The sequence below is a fragment of the Rhopilema esculentum genome, chromosome 15 (assembly GCF_057945365.1).
Source record: "Rhopilema esculentum isolate cy_ngs chromosome 15, ASM5794536v1, whole genome shotgun sequence".
Taxonomy (NCBI): domain Eukaryota; kingdom Metazoa; phylum Cnidaria; class Scyphozoa; order Rhizostomeae; family Rhizostomatidae; genus Rhopilema; species Rhopilema esculentum.
This window is the reverse complement of record NC_142829.1, coordinates 9,068,053-9,091,743: the sequence shown is the minus strand read 5'-3', so window position 1 is coordinate 9,091,743 and position 23,691 is coordinate 9,068,053. Positions and strand designations below refer to the sequence as shown.

The 23,691-nt window shown below is 36.3% G+C and overlaps 2 protein-coding genes across 8 annotated transcripts in view; both read left to right on the top strand.

Annotated features, from left to right (window-relative positions):
• Window positions 1–4,097: 4,097 nt before the first annotated feature.
• On the top strand, window positions 4,098–20,902 carry LOC135685607 (uncharacterized). 4 transcript variants are annotated; one of them, XM_089112863.1, is made up of 10 exons: window positions 4,098–4,256; window positions 4,425–4,622; window positions 5,370–5,420; window positions 6,751–6,801; window positions 8,484–8,531; window positions 11,931–11,987; window positions 12,874–13,453; window positions 14,040–14,139; window positions 16,225–16,463; window positions 19,607–20,902. In XM_089112863.1, the coding sequence occupies exons 1-10, from the start codon at window positions 4,179–4,181 to the stop codon at window positions 20,461–20,463; spliced, it is 2,259 nt and encodes a 752-aa protein (XP_088968989.1). In that variant the 5' UTR covers window positions 4,098–4,178; the 3' UTR covers window positions 20,464–20,902. The 4 variants fall into 4 exon arrangements, with proteins under 4 accessions (XP_088968989.1, XP_088968988.1, XP_088968991.1 ...); XM_089112862.1 differs by having other exon boundaries at window positions 11,919–11,987; XM_089112865.1 differs by lacking the exon at window positions 5,370–5,420.
• Window positions 20,903–21,907: 1,005 nt separating this feature from the next.
• LOC135685810 (unconventional myosin-IXb) overlaps window positions 21,908–23,691 on the top strand; it is a 61,410-nt gene continuing 59,626 nt past the window's right edge. The window contains exon 1 of one of the 4 annotated variants that reach the window (XM_065201885.2): window positions 21,908–22,107. The gene's annotated coding sequence lies outside the window, so the exon portion shown is untranslated. Of the gene's footprint in view, window positions 22,266–23,691 lie in introns of all 4 variants that reach the window. The other 3 variants (XM_065201886.2, XM_065201884.2, XM_065201887.2) reach the window with 3 other exon arrangements.

Below are 23,691 nucleotides of genomic sequence, written 5' to 3'. Positions count from 1 at the left end.
CTTGCTCTATGAATCAACCATTTCTTGATCCTGAAATGCTCTTTGTTACTTTTTTTGTTTCAGGAAGGACTTTAAGTCAACAGTAGCATAAAAATTCTTTCTTTCTTTCTTTCTTTCTTTCTTTCTTTCTTTCTTTCTTTCTTTCTTTCTTTCTTTCTTTCTTTCTTTCTTTCTTTCTTTCTTTCTTTCTTTCTTTCTTTCTTTCTTTCTTTCTTTCTTTCTTTCTTTCTTTCTTTCTTTCTTTCTTTCTTTCTTTCTTTCTTTCTTTCTTTCTTTCTTTCTTTCTTTCTTTCTTTCTTTCTTTCTTTCTTTCTTTCTTTCTTTCTTTCTTTCTTTCTTTCTTTCTTTCTTTCTTTCTTTCTTTCTTTCACAGCACACGTTATCTCTCATATCACAACTAGAAAGGAGCATATAGACCAGAAGACACGAATAACTCAACATTTTCTTCAACTTATTTCCAATCTAAAACTACCGAACTCAAATATTCCCACAAAAAACCGTTACAAGATCATCACTACTTGACCAATGAAAATACAAAATCTTACAAATGGGTGTAGTGTGTTTAATCCTTACAAATGTGTGCCAATCCTTACAATACATCCTTACAATCAATAGATGTGCGTCCAAAACCTAAAAGGTGAAAAAATTAATTACTCTAGTGCGAATACATCATCTCTTAGCAACTTACTGAACGATAAACCAAAACATGACGTCAAAATAATGTGCGCCTGCGGAATCGCTGACAATCATATACCCCTTATATCCAGGTTCCTATGACCGTGAATCTTCGAAAGGAAAGCAAAATACTATATTTATATTTATTGTCATATTTATATTAATAAATAAACGAACCCTTGATTTCACATTGCTATGATTAAAGTATTTACGGTTTCCTGAAGATAAATTGTTTGAATGAATTGTTAGTTTATCGGAGTTGGTTTTTTCACTGCAGTCAGATCATTTGGCCAATCTCAAGTAAGAGCCAAACTGAAAGATTTGACTGGTACAGTAAAATGACTGCTACCTACCTGGTGTCCAGTTAATTTGCAACTGTACAAAAAACATATCGCAAACATGGCTAGCAAACTAAAACAAGATCAAGATACAATATGTTTTCAAATAGTTTACGCGTATTTTTAAAAGCAACTCAAATTTATGCTCAGTAAGTCTCTACTCAGTCTTAGTAAATATAGACGTCTGTCTACTAATTATTTAAAACTGATTTTGTCACACCTAGATTTGTAACAGGAATTTTTCACTGAATTCATAAATCTTATAATTCAGTAGTCGCTCAATTCAATCGGATTAAAGATGTTGAAATAGAAATTCAAACTGTGTCTATTTATCGCCTTACTGGTTATCCCCTTTATTATCAAGCTGCATTTTGCAAGATCGAAATAAAGATGATTTGGCATTTTTTGTTTTTAAAGGTTACATAACATCGATAATCCTTTTCTCGTGAGAAAATTCACTTTTATTGTTGTTCTTTGGCTTTTCATAAGAATCTAACACACTGTGACTTTTGCACGTCCTTGTCAAAACTTACTTGTAGCCACTTGGATCAACAGTTTTTAAGAGATACGCTCTGACCACAGACAACTCCAGTTTGTGGTAGAAGAATCAATCTGCCAGATTTTCCATCTTGAAACCATTTTTAAAAAGAGAAGAACACAGCATGTCATTAACTTTCTACTTTGAAATCAACATTTTTACAAAGACCGTTTCTAAATTACCTATTACATTACGGTATAGCTTTCTTACTTTGTCTTTTGTTGGAGGAAAGGTGTGACGTTATCGGCCTCACCTCGTTGTTGTGTTGTTTATACACGTTTGGTTCATTGTTCTTAAGCTTTCAAGCCTTGAGTTTTTCTCAGTGGCGGCTTCAGCCTGGGATGAGTGAGGGGAGACTAAAGGTTTGTCAGGGACAATGCCCTTTTGGACCACGCCCTTTTCCCCTGTTTGAAACTGTTGTCTCCCAAGAAATGTAATTTACATGCGACGATATAGATAACGTACATACCCCCCCCCCCACCCCTGAAGTTTTCTCATCACGTTTGCAAGAATGGAGATAAGAAGAATCCTGGGACCAGGGCTCACTGTCCCTAATGCAATAATACGATACATAACTGGAAGTTGCAAAATCTGATAAATTTTCCCTTCAGGCCCGCAGTTTCAATGTTTTCATTTAATCAAAGGTTAAGGTGGTAAGGACATGACAATTTTTGTGGGTCAATTTCTAGGAAGGTACATTATTTTACTATAATCAAATAGATTTGAGAGTATAGATCAAAACAGCTAAAGGGCTATAGAAAATAGAAAAATCAGATATAGAAAAAGCTATATTTCTATCCATGCCCCATTTCAGTTTAGTAGTCTACGGGCCTGCAAAAATGAATAAGTTTTAGATGTCTCTCATTGTAAACTAAACAAGAAAAAAGAAACGAGATACAACTGGAAGACTTAGATGCATTACAAGCTTTACGCTCATAGAAATGTAGACATGAATTGACATCTAAACATAGAAAGGAAGACTCGTTACTCTTGAAAGTTTCTTACTGAAAACATTTATTTACTGTCTTCAATATACAAGACAGGATTTTTTATAATTGCATTCAAATTTGTTCAAAGTTATGTATTTCGGAAATGCTGGGCTTGTCGCTAAAAAATATAGCTTGGAAATAAGATATTGGCTTTTTGGTAATTGGAAACTATTAGGGAATGGGGAATTATTGTAAATGAAAGCTTACATGCATTGCCTAGGATCGTCCTTTCGCCAAACTTTTTTTATATAGGACATATAAAAAAATATGGGACATATAGTCATCTGGTCCAGACTGCAGATGGTGCTTACAATTCAACAGAATTACAATAGTCAATAATAAGTTTGTCTCACATTAGATGTCGGAACATTAGAAGTCGTCAAACTTAATATGGCAAAAATCTAGATGCATTTTCTTGCCATCCCTGTAACGTCATATTTCTAAATTTTTTCTGGAATTCGGCCAGAATTTCTAACCATGGTGGTGGCCTTTATTTAAGCCCTGTACAATCTAAACATTTTACCCCCTCCCCTACTTCATTAACGTTTCACCATCCCTGCCTATGCTACTGATGTTCACATCTTGGCGGCTGCTAAACAAATTAATTCACCTGGCTGCTCAACCAATGATCGAAAAAACAACAGTCTCTATTATGTTTTGACTGGAAAATTACATATCAAGATTTTCTTGAATTACTGAAATATTTCTTGAATAACCTAGATATTTTATTAAGTCCTACCTTGGGTACCAGAGCCTCTAAATGCCATTCGCCGTTTATTATCACTGAGGCCCCCCTTTAAAAGTTTTAAAGGCCCAGCTAGAAAACAATAATTTTTTCCCCGCAATGTCATGATTTTCTTTCCGCTCTTATCCTACATCAGAATTAAATTTCCAGTGAAAATGATGCTGACCTGGACTAAAGATTGTGGATCCCCCTTGTAAATCTTTTACACTTACGCCTACATCTCTGGTGGTTACTAATTAGAATTAATAGCAATATTCTAATAACGTTTTAAGCTAGTTTAAAAAAGTGAAACAACTTTTAGGATACCTGAAACTTATTTTTAATTTTTGGGGCACTTTCTCGACGAATTGGCCCGGGCCCTAAAATTGGAGCCAGTCCGCCCCTGGTACAAAGGGTGGGTTTATTCGAGAGGAGAGTTAATTAAAACATTGACACTAAAGAGGTTGTTTAATCGAGAGGGACAGGGGCTAATATTATCACCGTACTTGAGGTTTTGGTGCTTCTTTATGATTGGCTCTATTAGTTTTGTTGATCAAAAATGATGGTAGAATCTGCCAAGAGAAGTCAGAGTCCAAATCAATAGCGGGTTTTAAAAAGAAATATGAAGTCCATCAAAATATTTGACTGCAGTTGTAAACCGTGTAAAATTTTTATTTAAAATTTAAGTTTTTGTAATTAAAACTTTTAATGCGTTTTGTATAGTCGGCTATAATTAGCTTATCGCTTTTGTCTCTGCCAACTTTGATTATTACGATGAGGTTTAAGATACCTCATTTTGGCTATTGTTATCTATTATCATCTGTCTCCTCTGATCATCAGTGTCCGTCTCGAGGAAATGACCCAAGGAGGGAGGAGCACGTGACTAGTTTTCCGGGAAGTGGCAAGGCATAGTAATGGTAGATACCACGGATGCGGTGCTCGGTCGGACGGCGTTTCTCGCAATGGATTCAGGAATTGCCAGACCTTGGACGGTAAAATTTTCGCATCTGAGCGATTGGATTTTTTACAGTTAAATGCTAAATGGTTCAAAAGCAATTTCATTACCTACCATTGATTTTGTTTTGATACAACTATATTACTTATTTGTACTTTTTATCCGCCATAAAGATTTATACAGATCTAACTATTTACTTACGCAGGAGGATCTTTTTCTGGAAGAGGAGAATGGGAAGCTATGTAGCGATGTAATATGCAACACCTTTGCTGTGAAGTACACCAATGCAAAGCTTGATGGCTTGATTAAATTCGACCCAGATGAAGTAGCAGCATATCCTGGTGTTTTTTGCTATATAGGTGAAAGAAGACATGTTCACGTCACTGGACAACGCAAATACTTGGTATCTTTATGATTTCAGGCAGTGGTGGTTTAGAGAAATTAACTTGTGTAGCCAATGCAAACATAGGCATAGCAGATCTTAGGGGGCTTAAAATTGATCTTGCCCGGAAACTATTGCACCATTGAGATAGAACTGCCCGAAAAGAGTCTCAAATGCGGCAGATTTTGACTTATTTGGGAGGGGTGCAGACCTCCCAGCCCCATGCCTATGATTACAATCCATCAAGTTTGTTTTGTATTACAGTTGCACCCTCTACATCATTTCTGCACTTCTGCCTTACTTTTCTATAATAATGCTACTGTTTGTAACTAGCTAGAACATTTTATATATTCCTACCCAACAAGTTGTTTTCAAATTTAGAAGAAGTGAATGGGCCATCTTTTGTACTAACATCCTTTCTCACTTTTTCATCTAAACACTGCCACTGATTTCAAGTAACCATGGTTGCAGATTCAAAAAAATGTACAGGTTTCAGGAATAGCAACAATGAGTAGGGGAATGAAAACAAAAGAACTTAAGTTATAGGCAGCTTATAAAGTTAAGTTACAGTTATATATTTTCAAATTATTGATGAGCATTTTAAAATTTTGGTTCATTTGTTTTAGAAAAGATAAAAAATCTTCTAGATTCTTCCTAACTACCATAAGCTGGGTTTATAAGTCTACACAAATTTGCTAGTTCTGAAAAGCACATTTACTTAGCAATTTCGTTGGATATTTTCTTACCTGACCTTTGTGTTTTTTTAAGGATAATGAAAGTGAAAATGAATGGTCTGTGAAGTTTGAAAAATCTTTTGAGGTATCTACAATGACTGCCAAATGTATTTATCTACACTAGGCAATTTCCGTTGCATTTTAAATCTTTCATTCCTTTTCCGAATGAAAATTGCTACTTCTGCACCCTTTCCATTAAAGCAATGTTGATAATTTAGAGAAATATCATAAAAGAAGCACAAAAGAAAGTGCTTTATAAAATCCTAACCCCTTTCATAGTTAATGAATATTGTTCCATGGCGCAGAGGGGTATGCTTGCTTTTGACCTTGGAAACTGACATCAGTGTTCAAAGACTTTTGGCAGAGATTGTAGTTTTAGATAATTGTATATAAATTAAAATTTAACTTGGTATTTTTTAAATTTTTATTCTGAAGGAATTGTTTTAGATATACAAGTGGCCAGGGCTGAAGCTACTTTTTTCCCTGGAGGGGGCGGCTCTTGTCCCCTAAAAACTATTGAAGTCCTTTCTTTCAAATGAAGAATCCCTTGGATTATATTGTTCTCAAACAATGGCACCACCAATAATTTTGTCCTTCCTAAGACACTGAACACAGCTCTCTGGAAGATTAGTTTTTATCATTACTTTGCTAATTTTTTCAAAGACCCTAGAATTGATTTTCAAATGGTTTAAGGCTGGATTTTTATTCAGCAGATACTGGTTTGCTAATTCTTCAACTATGCTCTTTTGAAAGCAGGCTGTGTTAAGATTAATTATCCCCTTTGTCCTTAGGCTCACTCGCACAAAAACAGCTTTAGCTTCACATATTTTTAAACTCAATTGAAAGCTTGTTTTGTTTGTATTTGCTGCCTCACAAGACTTGATTGATTATAACAAAGGTTGTGTGTAGTTTGATTGTCAGCAAGCTTTTTTGCTATTTTTTTTAAATTTCAAAATCAATTTGTTAAAAGAAGGTTAGATGCCTGGTCTTAAAGACTCAACTTAAAGTCACACTTGTAGTTACAGTTGTACAACATTGTGCAAAATTATACAGGGCTGTTAAATCAAGCTACCTTAAATTTTACACGATGATTTCAATCAAACCAAAGTATGCCATACATTCGGATTTCATGTAGAATAGAGCCCCTTGTCTTTTACAGAATGAAACCATGTATAGGAGGAATTCAAGCAATTTTCCTTAAAAAATTTCCTATTGGCTGCTGATCATAAATGATGCTCTTGCTGTATTATTTTCAAACCACAACATCATACCAAGGGGCAGAAGTTGGACATCTTTACAATGGAAATTCCCCTTGTTGGTAATCTTGCCCATCTCTTTACATTTTTTCCTAGTGATTTTGATTCTGAAAATGGATGGACCCAATGCAATTATTAATAAATTTTCTTTGGTTTTAGGAAAAAAGACTGTTACATCAATTCCCGAGCTTGAAAAAGTTGCATCTTAAGGTAGATTTCACTGGATTATGTTTATCATACAGGGCAGCGTTGTAAAATGGTTCCATTTCTACTTTATAGAATGCCTATACATCCCTGCGTACTTATAGCTAACCTGAAACTATGAGTTTCCCCAGCTGAACATGAGCTCAAGGACCACAGAGCATATTTAAAATTGAGGGGGCTCAAGAACTTTGGGGTGCTAAACATGGTGAAAACCATGAGCAAGGCGAATTTTTGTATGGTTTTTAGTACATTTTGAAAATTATTGAGGGGCTAAAGCCCCCTCGATTTCTGCAGCCCCTGCATAAACCCCTTGTATTTTGCATTGTTGCTTAGTGACTAATTATTTATAGAGCAATAGATGTACTTGAGCAATGAAGCATTTGTAATAATGAAGAAATGGGGATGACGTGGGAATACTGGAGTGATAGTATTCAGTAATGAAATAACTGAGAAATACTGTAGGATCACTAATTGTGGGAAAACTTTGGGAATACCAAAGCAGTGTGAATACTTGTACAGTTACTGGGAATGCTAGAATGGCTGGAGAAATTGAACAATGAGCGCACTAGAGTGATGTTGTAATACTGGACTGATTGTAATAATATTGAGCATAGTGGAGCATTGGTGATACTTGCTTGATAGGAGTAATGGAGCAGTCAGTGTTCTAGAGTAGGGATTTAAAACATATGGTCTGCAGTGCTTTAGTCTCCATAAACAACTACATCCTGTAAAGCCTCTTGTGAAATTGTATCACAAGCTTTGTGATGAAAGATTTCCAAACCTGAAACAGTAATCACTAGCTCGTTTGAATGCACATATGTCTCTGAACAAACATTTTTTACATGAAGCTGAACAAGTCAAAGCTACAATTATGGATTGCAGACAAACATTCGCTCGAAATATGCATATCAACTTCCAGTTTGATGTGATTTGATTTGCGCAAACAAAAAAAACATTATTTCCCATTGATAATTTTTTCATATAACTGTTCATGTAATTTTTCATGTAACTTTTCATGTAACTTTTCATGTAACTGTAATTATTAATCAATTTGCTATTCGATACGAAGTTTCCTTAAAATTTACATACTCGTTTATCTGGCCCGCCTGGGCCGTATGGATCTATGGTCCACCCAAAGTAAGTTGGATACCCCTGTCGTAGAGTGTTAGTAATACTGTAGGACGGAAGAAAAGCGATGGGGAACTGAAGGAAACTGGGATAATTTGGGTACGGGAGCAATAATAATACAAATAAAATCGGAGTGTCGGAATAATTTGAAAACTGAAGCCATTTTAATACTGTAGGAATGCTCGAGCAGAGAAGTAATGCTGGTGAAATGAAAGTACCAAAACAATTGAAATACTGAAGCGATTGGACAGCTAACATTATCGAGGGCCAGGCGATCTTCAAGCGTAGTTTGATAAGGATGTAAAGTTAGAAAATAAGCAAGGCAGAAAATTTGTTTTAAATTGAAGCCTCATAATGTTAATAGACTGCGCAGCCGGGGGGGGGGCCTTGGCCTCCCCACTTTTTTGCAAAACAATAGAGTTTTTTTCAAAATCTTTTGTTATGGGTATTAAATTTTCCCTTGGCCCCCCCCCCCCACTTTTCAACCTTTGTCGGAGCCCATGAAATGAAGTGTGACAAGTCAAATAGACTAGTGTAAATCATATATTTTATTTCTTTAGGAAAGACACCTGCAACTTGGTGAACAATCACTTTTTAACAAAGGGGAGGTAAGCGAGTTCGTTTGGTTATTAATTTCCTCTGCCTTGGAGATCACTTCACTTGTAATGAGTTTGAGTTTTAGGCAGTTTGTCTACTAAAACTTCTGATTCAATAAAGTTTATTTCTTTTGAAATGATAGGCTGTAGTTGAATTTTAATTCATGCTCAATTCCTTGGCTTCATTGGGAACGTTATTCATAGATCATAATGTTGTCATACTTTGGTGCGAGGATGGCTCAGTTGTTATAGGCGCTGACTACAGACCTAAGGGACCATGGTTCGAGCCCCTGGCGAGACCAAACTTTCACCCAGAGTGAGGAGAGTCGCCAGCTCTCTGTAATTCCAGGCGAAGGAATGACAAGGTGTGGTCACATCGAGAGGAAGGACAAGGACACTTCTCGATCTTTTTCTTTTTCAATAGATGATCAGGACATTGAAATGATCACCAACACAATATACTTACAGGGGCGGATCTAGCGAAAATTCTGAGTGGAGCAGAACCTGAGGGGGTTGGGGGGCGGAGCCCCCGAAAAATTTTTTATGACCACGCCCTTTAGATTCTCTGAAAACGACTTTAATTTCATGCGAATCTCAGATAAAATTTCTAACTAGCACAAACTTTTAAATAAAGCTAGTAGCAATTTAGAGGTTATAAAAATTTTGTTAAAAAACTGCTTGAAACTGTACTTTAGTTGACGGAATTCTTTCTCAACAGAAACACGCAACTAACTCGGAATTTTAAAATAATAAACCAAACTGAATCTTTTATCTTTTCACGGCAGTAAAATTTCATGACGTATAAATGACAAGTCACGAAAGAATGGAATTTCACACCAAACGTTTTTGTTGTATTAGCCGATTACTAAAGCGACATGTGCCCTTTAATCAAATTGATGCCTTTGAAAGTTTCCTTTGCGGTGGTTTTTCGCGGAAATAGCAGTTTGTTCATCGGTAGAAGTGTCATTCTTATCAGTTTCAAAAACTCGCCTATTTAATCGTAATACTAAAAAATGCTAATGGTCTGAATTCAATCAACACAAGCTGCATTTGTGAATAGCTTTTATTATCTCTTAGATGAAGGAAGACAAACATCAGTTTGAAAGACAATTTATAGAGTATTGAAATCGATTATATCATATCAGTCATTAGCGACCCACCCAGATTAGCAACGTTTGATACCAATTCCTTTCTCTTCGTATATTCAAAGAAAATCATAATATTAAAATTACATAAAACTCCTGAATTCAGAGCAGAGCTCCGTGCTTTAGACAAACACTCTTGATCGAGGGGCAAATCAACAATTGAAACCCTATAGCTCTTTTTAAAAATCCCTAGAAATCTGTTTGTTTGGAGGGAAACTGTCAGCTGAAAGAGTGAATTGCCCCTCGCCTCTGACAAGAGCTTTGATTCTATTTATTACAGCTAGCTACATTCCCACAAGTATTCCCAGCGGCCAAGGCATAAGGACCTTTTGCGCTTTTAGATTAGACAAAACGATCTGTACCATTATTACTTCCAAATAACTTTGTGATAAGAAAGTAATCTGTTAAATAACATGACTTGCTTATAGGCCTAAATGAACCCCTATCTCATTGGGTTTATAAACGTCCACAACGACAGCATCAAAAAGAGGGCTCCCTTAAACGACATACATAATTAACATTAGTAAACATACCTGTTTTGCCGTCTCTCTTTCAAAAAACTCAAATCCTTGTCGTCAGTTTTTTTTCGAAGCCCCGTTACACACAGAACGTTACGAGAGCTCCAATTCGAAAGAGTGCGCTCCAACTTGCTCCCGATAACGGATTCAAACCAATCGCAGAGCTGGATTTTGCTCCAGTTGCTCAGTAGTTTGATTGGCTAACCAGCACTTCCTGGAGCAAATTTTCATCAACTGGAGCAAAATCCAGTGGTCTGATTGGTTTATTTGACCATGACGTATTTCATATGGAGCAAAATTGTGAACATCTCCTCCACAGTCAACACATAAGCAACTCAGACGACAAAATGTAAACCAGTTCTCTAAGGCACCTATCTAGTCCACAGGGGTTGTTTGGGGGGCATCAGGAAGTATTAATTGATGATTTATGAAGTAACAGAGCTAAGTTAATATCAAACAGGCACTATAATAAATTTAGAAAATTCTGACTGGAGCAGCTGCTCCGTTTGCTCCGGTCTAAATCCGCCACTGACTTAGGTGTTCAGATAGACAGTAAGCTCAACTGGGACAAGCATATCGATACTATCAAGACCAAGGCTAATCGAGCCCTTGGACTTATTAAGTATTCTAAGAAATATCTTCCATCTGACATACTCAACAAAATGTATAGAGGAATTGTTGAGCCCCATTTGAGCTACTGTTGTTCCGTTTGGGGCTGCTGTAATGAATCAAAGCTTGATGTCTTGCGAAAAATCCAAAATAGAGCTGCCAAATTTGTAACTAGCAGCCCATACGATACGTCTGCTGCTCCGATAATGCAGAAACTTGGCTGGTCAATTATCAGTAATCTTGTAAGAAAGGAGGCAGCCATGCTAACTTACAAATCTTTAAATCTGCTTGCACCAGACTACTTGAGAAAATTATTCGAAAAATGTTCGGATGATAGAGAACGGTTTCTGCGTTCATCAGAAACTGATCTTAAAATACCGCTGCTAAAAACGATAAATGGCCAAAAGGCTTTTTCTTATCGCGGTCCAAAACTGTGGAACGGTCTAGAAAGGGCTACCAAATTGGCCCACTCCCTGAAAACCTTCTGTAACGTTTTATGTTAGTCGGGTTCTTCTTAGGATGGTGAAGATACGATGGGGCTAGGCCAATGGGCCTAAGCCCCGAATAAGTAGAACACGAGAGAGACTCTATTCTGATGTTGTCTTTATTCGTTCAACAGCAAGACTAACTCTAAAGTGAACATTGACGGAAAGTAATTAAGAGAACAATACGAACGTCACAATACATGTTGACAGACAAACACACTGCCATTAGAAAGACGTTAACTGACACAACAGGACTCAACAAAGAACAACTATAGTCGGGGACAACTTTTATTTCATCTTTACGTTCACTTTTTATAGCCTTAGTTTTATTAAATATTGTAAATTAGGTTAGGTTGGTAAATTTCTTTTGTTATTAGTATTATAACATGTTTATTAGCGCTTATTTTAATCTTTTAAACAGGTCAGGTTGAAAAACATATATTTATGAACCTTTAACCTGTATAAATATTATAAAATGCAAAAAAAAATGAAAAACGATAAGCATAAGCTTCCCAGTTTCCTAAAAACTACCTTCGTATGTTAGGAAGAAACAAATACAAAAACAATGAAAGATACAATATAAATTTATCCAGTACGTAAATAAGACGAGGTTTCCTCATGGGCAATGTTATCTATATCAAGGTTGAGAAGAAGCCAGAAAGACCAAAGCTTGTTCGAGGTGAAGTCAGAGGAAAGGCCAGACAGCTGCAAGTAAATATGACTGTTTTTTCATTGTTACATAAAAAAGGGGTGACACCTTTATCTCAGTAGGCAGTTGCGGAACAGCGGATGATGTTCGGATGTGATGTGAGCCTGGTCGCCCTTCCACTGTAACTCAGGACTTACATTCTTCTCTAAAATCTAGCGACGATACCTTATAATACGTTAATCATACCTTTAGGCACAACAGTAGCATCCAAAGGAAAGTGAAGTCATAATTCCGCACATGTCTGAAAAAATTTGAATCATAATTCCGCAAATTTGATGAAAACTATACGCATGATTCCGCAAAGCAAATATCATTTTTAAAGCACAGCAAAATCATCAAACAAATTTTGCGTGTTCTTTGCCCCAAAATCTCAATATTGCACATATTTTGTACTTTCATTTCTAACTAAACATTCATTTTGTTAATGCTAAATCTCTCTCCTAATAATTTTGCTGTATTTTCCAAAAATGGTACCCATTGTTTCTGGATGTTTCTTCAAAGGATACCCATAGCTCCGCATGTTTCATATTTCAAAATCTGATACCGATATTTCCGCAGTTTTCAGAAAAAAGTACCCCAAAATAATGGCACGTCCCCATACCTTCATACATGTTAAGGTACCCCTCCCGAGTGAACATCCTACCTTTCTCACTTTTGATCTCCTCTCCTTTATTTTCGTCATTTCGTTGATTGCTCCATTTTGCACCATCGAGATTCTTCGAAAGAGAAGTCGAATACATCCCTGCATCTGTTAGATTCTGTCATGATCAAACCCTGTTTTGGGATGGAGAACTATTCCATGTTTGTAAATGCAGGCTGGTTACTTTGCATATTGTCCCAAATCAGCAGTGGTAGACTAAGATAATGAGATGCTTTCATTATTCGCAGAAACACTCTGAAATTGGCCAAGGATTTGATTTTTCGACTGCATTACCCGCTGCGACATCATCATCGGATCATCTCAGTTTTGATTTTCGGCAGAGGCCACCAGCATCATCATTATGTGACTCCTCGGACAAAGAATTAAAAACGAGCGGTGATGTGAAATTGAGATCATGCACTAGTCTTCTCTCTTCAAATGAATCCTTTCCTGAATCGGACATAACAAAAAATTTGCCATCGAAAGAGAATATAGAAAATGACGCAAACGATGCAGCAGTGGAGTCTGAGATGCTGCCCATGGATGATGAACTGATCATTGCACGGGAACCTCAAGTGAATTTGGATTTATATGAAGAGGATGTCACAAGTATAATGTTGGCTCAGCTGAGCTTGAACGTCGGCTTATCATACGTTAGAAACCCTTATAAATTCGATACCTGGTCACAAGCTTATGCAGCAGACACATTGATAGGTGTATGGGATAAATTCCTCAACTTTGTTGATGTTTTCAGAGTTGTTCCGCATGGCCAAGGGAAATTAACAGACATCGATGGGAACATGATATATATCGGCGGTTTTAAAAATGGCAAGTCATTCTTTAGACACAGGCCCTTTGAGCGGAAGATTGCCTTAGACCAAGGCCCAAGAGGGGCCGCAATAAGTTATAAAAGGTTCCAAGCAACAACATCAGTCGCAATTTTAATGACATAATCAAGGCACCTATCTTTCTTTTTGCCCCAGGCCTTAGAAAAACTCTCGGTTTGGGATTATTAATTTTTAAACATAATACCCTTTTTTTGTTACATTTTCAGCCCAGGCTATTGAAAGCAGCCATTAGCTTGTTACAAAATTGGACATAGAATTATTTATCTTGTTTTTACATATTTAATTTTTTTGCATTGTTATGGAAGCAGTGTATACACTTTCAGGCAACATGTTCACGGCCTGACAGAATGACAGTTGATTGATATAGGAAACATGTTCAGGGAATCATTGATGTACAGTTAATCAGCTTGAAAGTCGTACGGAAAATTTCGTTAATTTTGGTTCGTCAGCCTTAAAAGATTTTATAATAAAGATTTTAATGAATTAAGGATGCCTTCTTCAAGCTGTTTTTAGTAATTTTATTTATGATATTTTAATCCCTCTACTCATTCTATGTTCTTTGCCAGGAAAACGGTGTGGCTATGGTACTGGACTGATCGTCGATACTTCACTCGATATTCATGGGGGTGTTGGCTATTATCAAGGCTACTGGATGAGCAACTGCAGGTATGCTTTCGATCTACAGACATCAACGGCATAATAGTAAGGGGCAGATCCCGGGTAGACATAGAAGGTTCACAGTAGCTTGAACTTTTTGCCAGTGTTGATGATATTGATTTCTAGGGATAAAGAAAGCTCCAAAGATTCGTAATTCCGAGGCTGATTAAACCATTCCGAGTCTTCCTTTTCCAATATCAGTCAGAACATTATGTGTCTGGAGAATTTAACCTGAGAATGTTACTCAACCAAAACTTGCAAATCTATCAAACTTGCAAAACTTGCAAGCATAAATTTAACCAGCAAGTGAGAGATCTGTCTTTTTCTACCTTGATATTGCATTCGTTTGTTATAATCAGGAAAATCCACACCGTACACATTACATTGGATGGCGTACAACTAGAACAGGTGAAAGATAGTGGATAGAGGAAAAATCTTAATTGAAAATTGAAGTCAAAATAAGAAAAGAGAGTGCCACTAGTGCGCCTGCAAGGTTTGAAAATATATGGAGAACTTAAAACAAAAAATTTGATAAGAAGATATTGCTAATGCGAGCGGTTGTGGTGTCAACCCTGTTGTATGCATTTGGACACTGAGTAAGAAAGACGAACTAAGGATAACAGCATTTGAAATGAAGGCATGAAGAAGACTGCTGGGGGTGAGTTGAAAAGAGAAGAGAACAAATGGATAGATAACAACAGAAGTGGCTCAAATCTTAGGGCAAGAACCAGAAGTTTTCATTAAGATGGTGAAAAGAAGAAAGATTAAGTTCTTTGGACATGCAGCTAGAGGAAAGGGATTCGATTCGAACCTAAAGGGATGGGGGGGGGGGGGGAAGAGTATGGCGGAGTTCAGCTGGAAAGCGTTGGATCGTCAAGGATGGAAAAGGGAGGTGTTGTCATGACTGCACCCATTGCCTAATCGGCTACGGAACGAATGATGGTGATGAATCTACACCACCAATTATCGTAGGCAACACACCTTTCTGAAAATTCACCAACTAGGTTCCCGCCTAGTCTGCCCACTGAACCTATCTCGGTCAATTGCGAGTGAAGATGGGCCCTACCAAAGACGCAAAACATCGAATCCAGCCTTTCTTTTTTGAACCACTTCAAAGAATCTTTTAAGCGAAAACTAACCGGTAATATTTTGGGAGCATGGGTAGAATTATAGTATATCCATAGCTACTCAATTTTACAAGAAAATAACGACATGAGTTGCTGGAAGAAATCCCGTCGAAGAAGCTGACATTGACAGCATATCAAACTGCAGTTCCATTCCTTTCACTTCAAAGGCACTCTGCTGTCTGTAACTACGCTGTAACCTTTGCCTAAAAGCCAAAACATATAGATGTATGGCCTGTTTCTGTGATTAGAATACATTTCGTCTATTGAATAGCTTAATAAAATGCTTAGCTAGGGGTGAATGGTATGTAAAGATGTTGCTACCTCACAACACCGCTCAGAGAATTGAAGTTTTATCCGACTTTGTAGGGACGTAGGTAATTATTTGAAGGATTGTAAAGTTTAAGCGGTAGTTTCGTGATAGTTGAAGTTTAGTTGTAATTTTTTCTCTATCATCAGTCGTAACTAGGCACTCACGTGCCCTCCTTTCCATGGGTCCCCTCCAGTGAATCCTTTGATTCCACTGGAATAATTTGTCGCAAATGCGCCCATTTCTCGTGTGATTTTTTCAAAACTCGCCATAAATTGGGTCTCAACATGTAACTTTACATATGGTTTAATTTTCAAATTTTTAGTGGATCTGACTAAAGAGTGATGTGGCAGTCCCCTGGGCTCTTTTTTGTATCGCCTTTGGAATAAATATTTGGCTCTTACTGGGGTCCAATATAGAGCCTATGTCGCGTTAACGCTCTTCACATGGGAATGCTGATGGCCTCAGGGGCCATAGGTGGAGCCTTCATTTAACAATATCCTTCGTTTGTAGATTCTGTATGATGAAGGCATGCCATAAACCCAACCCCCCAGCCCCAATAACCTGTATCCTTTATGTAAGGCATAAGAAGTTTGCGAATACACCAACGTATTGAAATTTACTTTGTGTCGATCACTCATTAAAGTTTCTCTCCCCAAGGCATGGCTATGGTTCTTTAAAACTAGTGTCAGGCTTGCAGTACAGAGGCTATTGGTATGTCGATAAGCCACATGGATTTGGTTACTTGATTTACCCCGATGGTAGCGTTCTTAAAGGTCATTTTGCAGGGGGACTTCAACAGGGAGGATTTGAGTACCTTTCTGCTGATGGAAATGTGGAGCTACGCGACTATCATTCCGGGAACCTGATCGCATCAAGGAGAATCCAGGTAGAGAATGGTAAGACTCTCTCTATTACCATTCGTTTAGGGATTCATTTACATTTTACTCTACATTAATTATGTTTCGCTTATGTAATTTGAAAACGTTTCTAGTTCTTGTTTGTTGATAAGTCCTTTGTCTATGGTCTTTTTGACTTGCATAGTCCCACTCGCTATTGGAGAGGAATCCTGTTACCCTGTTACCTATTCACATATAGTATCAACGAGTTTGATCATTCCTTGTGTAGGTAATCAAACAGTTGGTTTAATCTTGACGCTTGAAAAGGCGATGAGACGATCGTTTTCCGTTAGCAGCAAGGGAGTCGTTAACACAAAAGATGCTACAAATTTTTTCTGGACAAAAAACTACATCCTTGTTAAGAATGGTTTTTACTGTTGGGAATTAGCAATATATAAATTGAAAAAGAAACCTATAATATGATGAAATCACCAAACAAGTATTCGCAGAAGTATTAAGTATTTTTGTATTTTTTGTTTCTATTTAGTATCTGATGATGGACATTTTAACGCTGAGAAATTATTCTGATCTAGCTGTGTACTTGGCTTTTTACCTTTGAGCGCACCTGTCAATGGTTAGCACCCCATTAAGTTTACAAGAAGCATTGTTGCGATCACAAACCGAAAACCAAATTTTTGTCATGTGATGTTCCACACTGATCTGTTGTCCTTCTTCTCAACTCCTTCTCCTTCTTCCTGGCTATCTTCTTCTTCTAATTTATATTAATGATAATTCTAAGGCTTTATCAAAATTGTCTTTTTATTTTTTGATGTCGATACATCATCTATTAGGAAGCAACAGTTTAAAACCAACTTCAAAAGTTGGTAAACAATGAGCTGAAGCATGTCAAGATGGTTTGATCCAAACATGCTTGCACCGAATGTTTAGAAAGCAAAATTTATTATTTTTTATTAACAAGGAAAGTCCGAAAATTACACTGTCAATATAAGACTTGGTAAGAATAAAACAACTTATGTTAATTTATGTTAAGTTTCTAATTTATGTTTAGTTTTTTTATTTACGAAAGCCTATATTGGAAGTACCTTTGAAATTGGCTCTCCAAAATGTTAGCAAAAACCAGTTGTGTTTCTACCAGCCTGCGCATATACTTCCTACAAATAAATTGATCTCCTTGTAAAATTTTTTTTTAATCTTATTTTATTTCGAATACAAATAATTATAGTTTCTAATTACAAAATAAAAATTCTAATTATAAACTAATCTAATTCGAGTAACAGAGTGATAACAAATTTACGAAGTCTTCTAAAATACAAAATTTATGAAAATTTTACTACATTCCATAAAACTTCTACTTTATGCTTGCTTCTTCCTCCAGTACGGAATTGTTGTTTGGGGGTCTTATGTGTGGCTCCTTTTTAGGCAAAGCCAGCTGTGAGAGCTGTGTATTGTTCAAAAACATCGTGTTTCTTCCTTTCCAAGCTGAAAGATCTATTTAGACTAAAACTGCTGCTGAATCTGTAAAAAGGATCTCCTCTTTTTGATTCCATGAGTATTTTAAGCCACCTTTTCATGTTCGAAAGTATAATTCCAGGCAAGCATGAAGATGTGACATATTTTTGACTCGCAAAAATACTCTTCTGTTTGGTTTGAAATCTATCAGATATGTAGGTGCAAAAGAAATCCTGGAAATTAAAAACTTGATAGTAAATTTTCGAATTTTCAAACATTGATTTTTAAGTTAGAGGATATTTTTGCTAAGTAAGAGGATGCCCTAATCTTGAAAAGCTCATTTCTTGAGAAAGCCCTCCTAAAAGAAATTCCTTATATGCAAATGTGTCGAAGAAATTAAATTAACTGAACTGAACTGATCTTGAGTATATCTTGACTTCACATTACAAATATAATTTTAGCGACATGAAGATATTAGATTGTTTATCCCTTACCAAAAGCATGTTGATTAAAGCTTTTATATGAAGACTAGCATTCAATCGATGAAAGAACTTTAATTAAACATTGGAGGTTGTGTGTCTCAAATATCTCGAATATGATAACTATTCTTTTATTTACTCGTAATTTTTCATTTCATTCATAATATTAAGATTAATCGTATAATTAAAAGATATAGGCATTAGCAATGATTTGCTTTATTTACAAATTTTGTTGGTTTTTTACTAAGTATTATGCGCTTCATACCTTGATGTATTCAAGATATCCCTAACTTACTACCTTTAACTATATTGTTCATGTTAAATACTAACAGAAAAACTATCTTATTGCAATGGTTTTATGCATCATTACTTAAACCAAAACCCAAACCCTAAACCCTATTAAACAAATTAAATATCTGTGTATGTTTTCTTCATTTCCTGGTAGCAAGGTGGTCCTATATTTCGTACGCGAGGCGTTTTAATCTTAACGCCGCTTTCCATTTGACATATTTTGTGCGCGCGGGCGTAGCGCCCAAATCTGAGCATGCGTAGCTGAGTGCTGCTGTCAAGTGCACAAAAAGTTGAGACCCTATCAACTTTCTGGCGCTCACAGCGGACGCAATATCGAGACCACTTGATTTTAACTACGCATGCTAAGATTTGGCGCTACGCCCGCGTGCACAAAAAATGTCAAATGGAAATCGGCCTTTATAGTGATACCTCACTGTGATTCCCCACATTTAGGAATATACCATAGACTTTAGGCATTTGCAAAGCCTAATATTCTCTTGCGAAAACACCCATTCCTTTTGAACCACAACGCTTGGTTTTTGTTAAGATTATGTTGAATCTCATTCGCAACCTTTACTGCAACTGCCTGTTCTAAATTTTAGATATTTTTACATGAATTCATGTTTTCTATCAGAAAATTTAGGAACGCTCTAGCAGTAAAGGTAACTTATGGTGTGCAATACCTTTGTAGCATTGCGCTGCTCTGTTCAGTAACAGTGTGCTTTTTTGATCATGCTAGTCTTTTTTCCTTGAATTATCTCATACATGCATTCAATTTTCCTTTGCAATGAACTTTCTTAATTTCTTGTTGCAAATGATTCAAATAGGAGAATGATGATATTTAAAGCCACTTAAATTTTTCCAAAAAGTGTTTGTCCCTATTTTCGAATGTTTTTGCGCTTGAAATTTCGTCTTTTGCTTGCTCTTGATTGTATTATTGAAATGATCTTTTCTCTATTGCAGATTGCAGCAAACATAAAACTGTTGCTTGTAACAGATCTGGCAACGAGGCGGATGATACCCCAAGTAGAAATTTGCCGACTTCAGGGAGTCTCTCTAGCAACGGAGAAACCAAAGTGAAACCAAAGAAAATTCGAAGTATTGAGGAACTAATAGAAAAAGCTGAAAAGATGATTGAGCCGGCTACAACAAGCAATGAAGATAAATGCACGAAATTGGAAGCAAGTTCGCCTTATACCGAGAAAGATGGTGATGCTGTTTATCAGGTGGACTACTGGAACGCTGTTGAGCATCTTGTTCATATTCTGTCCAGCGAAAATCGGTTCTTCATGAAGCAGCAACTCTCTTTGGTGAACAGTTGCTGTCAGGAAATGCTGTTTGAGGCACAGAAAAGCCTCAGCGAAATCACTGAAGTTGAAAAGAATGACTCGCTTATTAAGTCTTTGACTTCAGTTAACAATGAGACTGTGGAAATGCTCAATACAAAGCTCGACAAAATGGTCAGTCAGTCTGACGGAGTCTTGGATTTGTGTCGCAGTTTGCTGGACCGGCAGGACCAGGTAGATAAAAGAATATCTTCGCTTGATGTGAATGTATCGGCAATTAATGTTGCTAATGCAGACCGTGACCGTCTTAAAAAGCAGATCAGCGAGTTGGAGGATAAGGTAAGCAAAGCCGAAACCAAGATCAGTTGTCAGATTTGCCATGAGATGGAAAAAAATTGTGTTTTGATGCCATGTATGCATATGGATACATGTCGTCTATGCATTGAAAATATTCGCAGACGGCAAGGTGGCTCAGCCAAATGCCCTATTTGTCGTGTAACTATTCAGGGAGAAATTAACTTGAAGCACATTTAACGTCGAGATAGTGACTGTCACTCTAAAACAGGAAAAGTGAATCTCATTTAAAGAGTTTTCATCTCGAAACTTGCAGCTGTTATGTTCTTTAATAAGCATATGACATGATTTAGAAAGCTAGCGCATATTCCTTTAATAGAATTATAGGGTTTTAATATCGTATTCATCTTTGATGCATAGTGAAAATTTAAAGTGCAATAAAATTTTGTCAGTTGTATATTAAATCATGATTATTCAAGGCGATTAATTCTCAGTAGAAGATATTGGTAGTTTAAGTATTGATAATTTTTGTAATATTTTGCAATATTTTTGCGCATAGCCGGGAAAGTGTTTTTTTTTTCTTTTTTGATGGAAATGCTTTTACACTTTTGCAGATTTGTATTAAGAGTACTCTTAGAGAAGTATAAATTTGTTTTAAAGACGACCTTGTTTTCATGCATGTCATGCCGAATCTGTGAAAGAACCGTATAGCACCGATCCGATCAAAATATAGAATTTTTGTAAGCCTTAGATCTTCAGTATCCAATCAAGTGTTTCTTGAGCAGCTAATAAGAGCCTTCTTGCATTCTACAAATCATGTCTAGTAGTTTTAGAGCTTTCAAAAATTCCTACAACTCTGCTACAGTTGCCCTTGTTACAAGCTTCAGGAGGTTACCTAAAGGTGGGTTTGTTATTGAGGGTCCACTAGCCGTAGAACTGTGTAAATGCCAACTTAAAGTTGCAATCAGTGAGCACATAAAGCCAGATTACAGTGTATTACAGACGCACTATTTGTGAAGCCGCAATTTGTGAAAAACCATTGCCAAATCCGTAGGCAGTCAGAAGATTGTTCAACAATAGAAATGCATTAAATTCATTAAGTACGAGGTGCTAGGCAATGAAACATTGCTAGGAAGCGAATGAAAAAGACAGCACGTAGTTTGCATAGACTGCCATTTTAAAGAACGCAGAGTCAGCTGTCAAGGTCAAACTTTGGTACAAAGTGCTTTTGTAACAGAGCAAAAGTTAATCAGTCGGGTACAAATCCCGGAAATTTGATATTTCCAGTAACCAGAGTAATTTGATATTTCCAAAAGGCCATATAACACCCTGAAAATGATGCTCGAATTCACAAGCAAAATCCTTCAAAGTTCAAAGTTATTGTTTATGACACCATGTAATGATACACTAAAAATAACAAAACTTAACCATTTGCATAATTTGAATCATTATATAAAACTAAAAGGAACTTGATCAAATTGAAAAAATGACAAATTTTCAAAATAGAATATTTCTAAAAAAGGTTAAATCCTTTCTAGCTCTTCTTGTTAGACAAAGCCATTTTTCAGTGAAAATAAAAGCATTCATAGGCCGTTTAAATTTAATAAATTGCATGAGAATATTTTTCGGAAATGGAGAACTCCAGGGGCAAGGGCGTATAACTTGGATTGCGCAATGAATCAACAGTAGAACTGCAACTCGAGGCTATTTTGAAATCGAGATCCTTGGATTCTTCTCCCTTGACAGTTCCGGATAGAGTTGAAATTGAATCGTTGCAGAAAAGGAGAGAATTGCATTGATAATGTTGTGGCATTGTTTGAAAACCGAGTTAATTCGCTAGACATTAAAACGTTTACAAAGCAGAGTAAAAATGAATCGAAATGGGTGAGCTGAAGTCTATGATTAGATTTACTGTTTACTACCAGCCATTTCCGTCCGAAGTTTATCAAGAAAAATTCAACAATATTTTAGCTGGTCTGAAGTCTAACCTTACCAACTCGTCCGGAAGTTGGTTGGAAGATAAATTGGCTTCATAATCGGTGGTAAGTTTGAAGCACTGACTTAATGTACAATGAGCCGTTTGTGTTGAAAAACCTGGCTGAAATCTATTTCGAAGGACAGGTATTTTCTGGCAAGTTTTCGATAAAAACATCTTGGAAATTTATGTACGGTGAATTGTGAAATTCGATAGCACTGTCGATGCAAAAACTTTATGATGAAAATTAATACGAATAATTTGCCATTATATTTGATAATCTTGCATCTCACTCGCCGACTGAGATGCGGGGGCCTACCCGAGACCATTTGTTTCAACTCAAGGCGAGGAAATTGAGATCGTTTAAAGTATTCCTGATATTTCACTCCAGTAGTCAATTTTCAGCTTCTTTAGATTCATACATAAACCGTTATATCTTTCCTAAATATTACCCTATTTCTTTTCTCGCTTTGAATCTCTCTTTTTATCGTTTTAAATCTTTAGTGAGTGCCATGGAAATTTCTAATCAAAATAAGACATATTCCCCTGTGATATTTGTTGATAAAAAATAATTGTTTAAGCATAGTTATTGCTCGGAGATTGGTTGTAGTTACAAATATCAGACTAAAGATTATATTGCATGTCTGAAGAGCATACTAATTGCAAGCAAAATATTATTAGGAGAATTCTGAAGGCTGAAAACATATTTTTTGGCCAATGATATGATTAATGTTATGCTCAAACCTATCTGTATCCTTTGCATTGATTTTATACAAGCAAAACACCAAACGCAGTATTATACAAATTTTTTGGAACCAGTCCTATGATTAAAACTCATGTAAAACTATTTTTTGCAAGCTTTCTGGATATATAATGTGCTTATGATATAATTGGATAAATGTATAATGGATTTGGAATAACTTTGTTAAGACAGAAAAGTATAAAAGTTCCATTAAATAGTATTGAGCAGTGGTTTTTGTCAGAAAATATATCCCTTTATTGCAAAACAGGATTTTAGAGGATTATCCACCCCTACTGGAAAAAAGATTGCTTTCAATCTTGCTGTATAATTGTCTTTTTTATATGGTACATGATTTTCATTGCATTTTTAATGTTTAGCTGGTGCAATGATACCTGGTGCATTCAATTGATGTAGGGATACTGTTCAATTTGACAAAGGCTTGAATATTTTGTGTTCCTTTTGATTTTAAAGGAAAACTTCCAGATATTTCTAACTTTTGGGTCAAGGAGGCGATGGTAGGCACCAAAAGCTATCAAGAAAGATCTTGAAATTAAACCTTACAAGCTTAGCAAAGTTGAGCATCTAGTTTTTTGTTACTTAGTGTGTGATTTCGCAGATCTTTTTCTTTGCTAAGAATTAATCCTCTATTGTGACATTAAATGTGATCACTGAACCCATCATGGGGTCACAAAGCATTATAGAAAGTGAGTCCATAGTTTCACTCTTTAAACATGTCCTTCCTCAGCCTGAC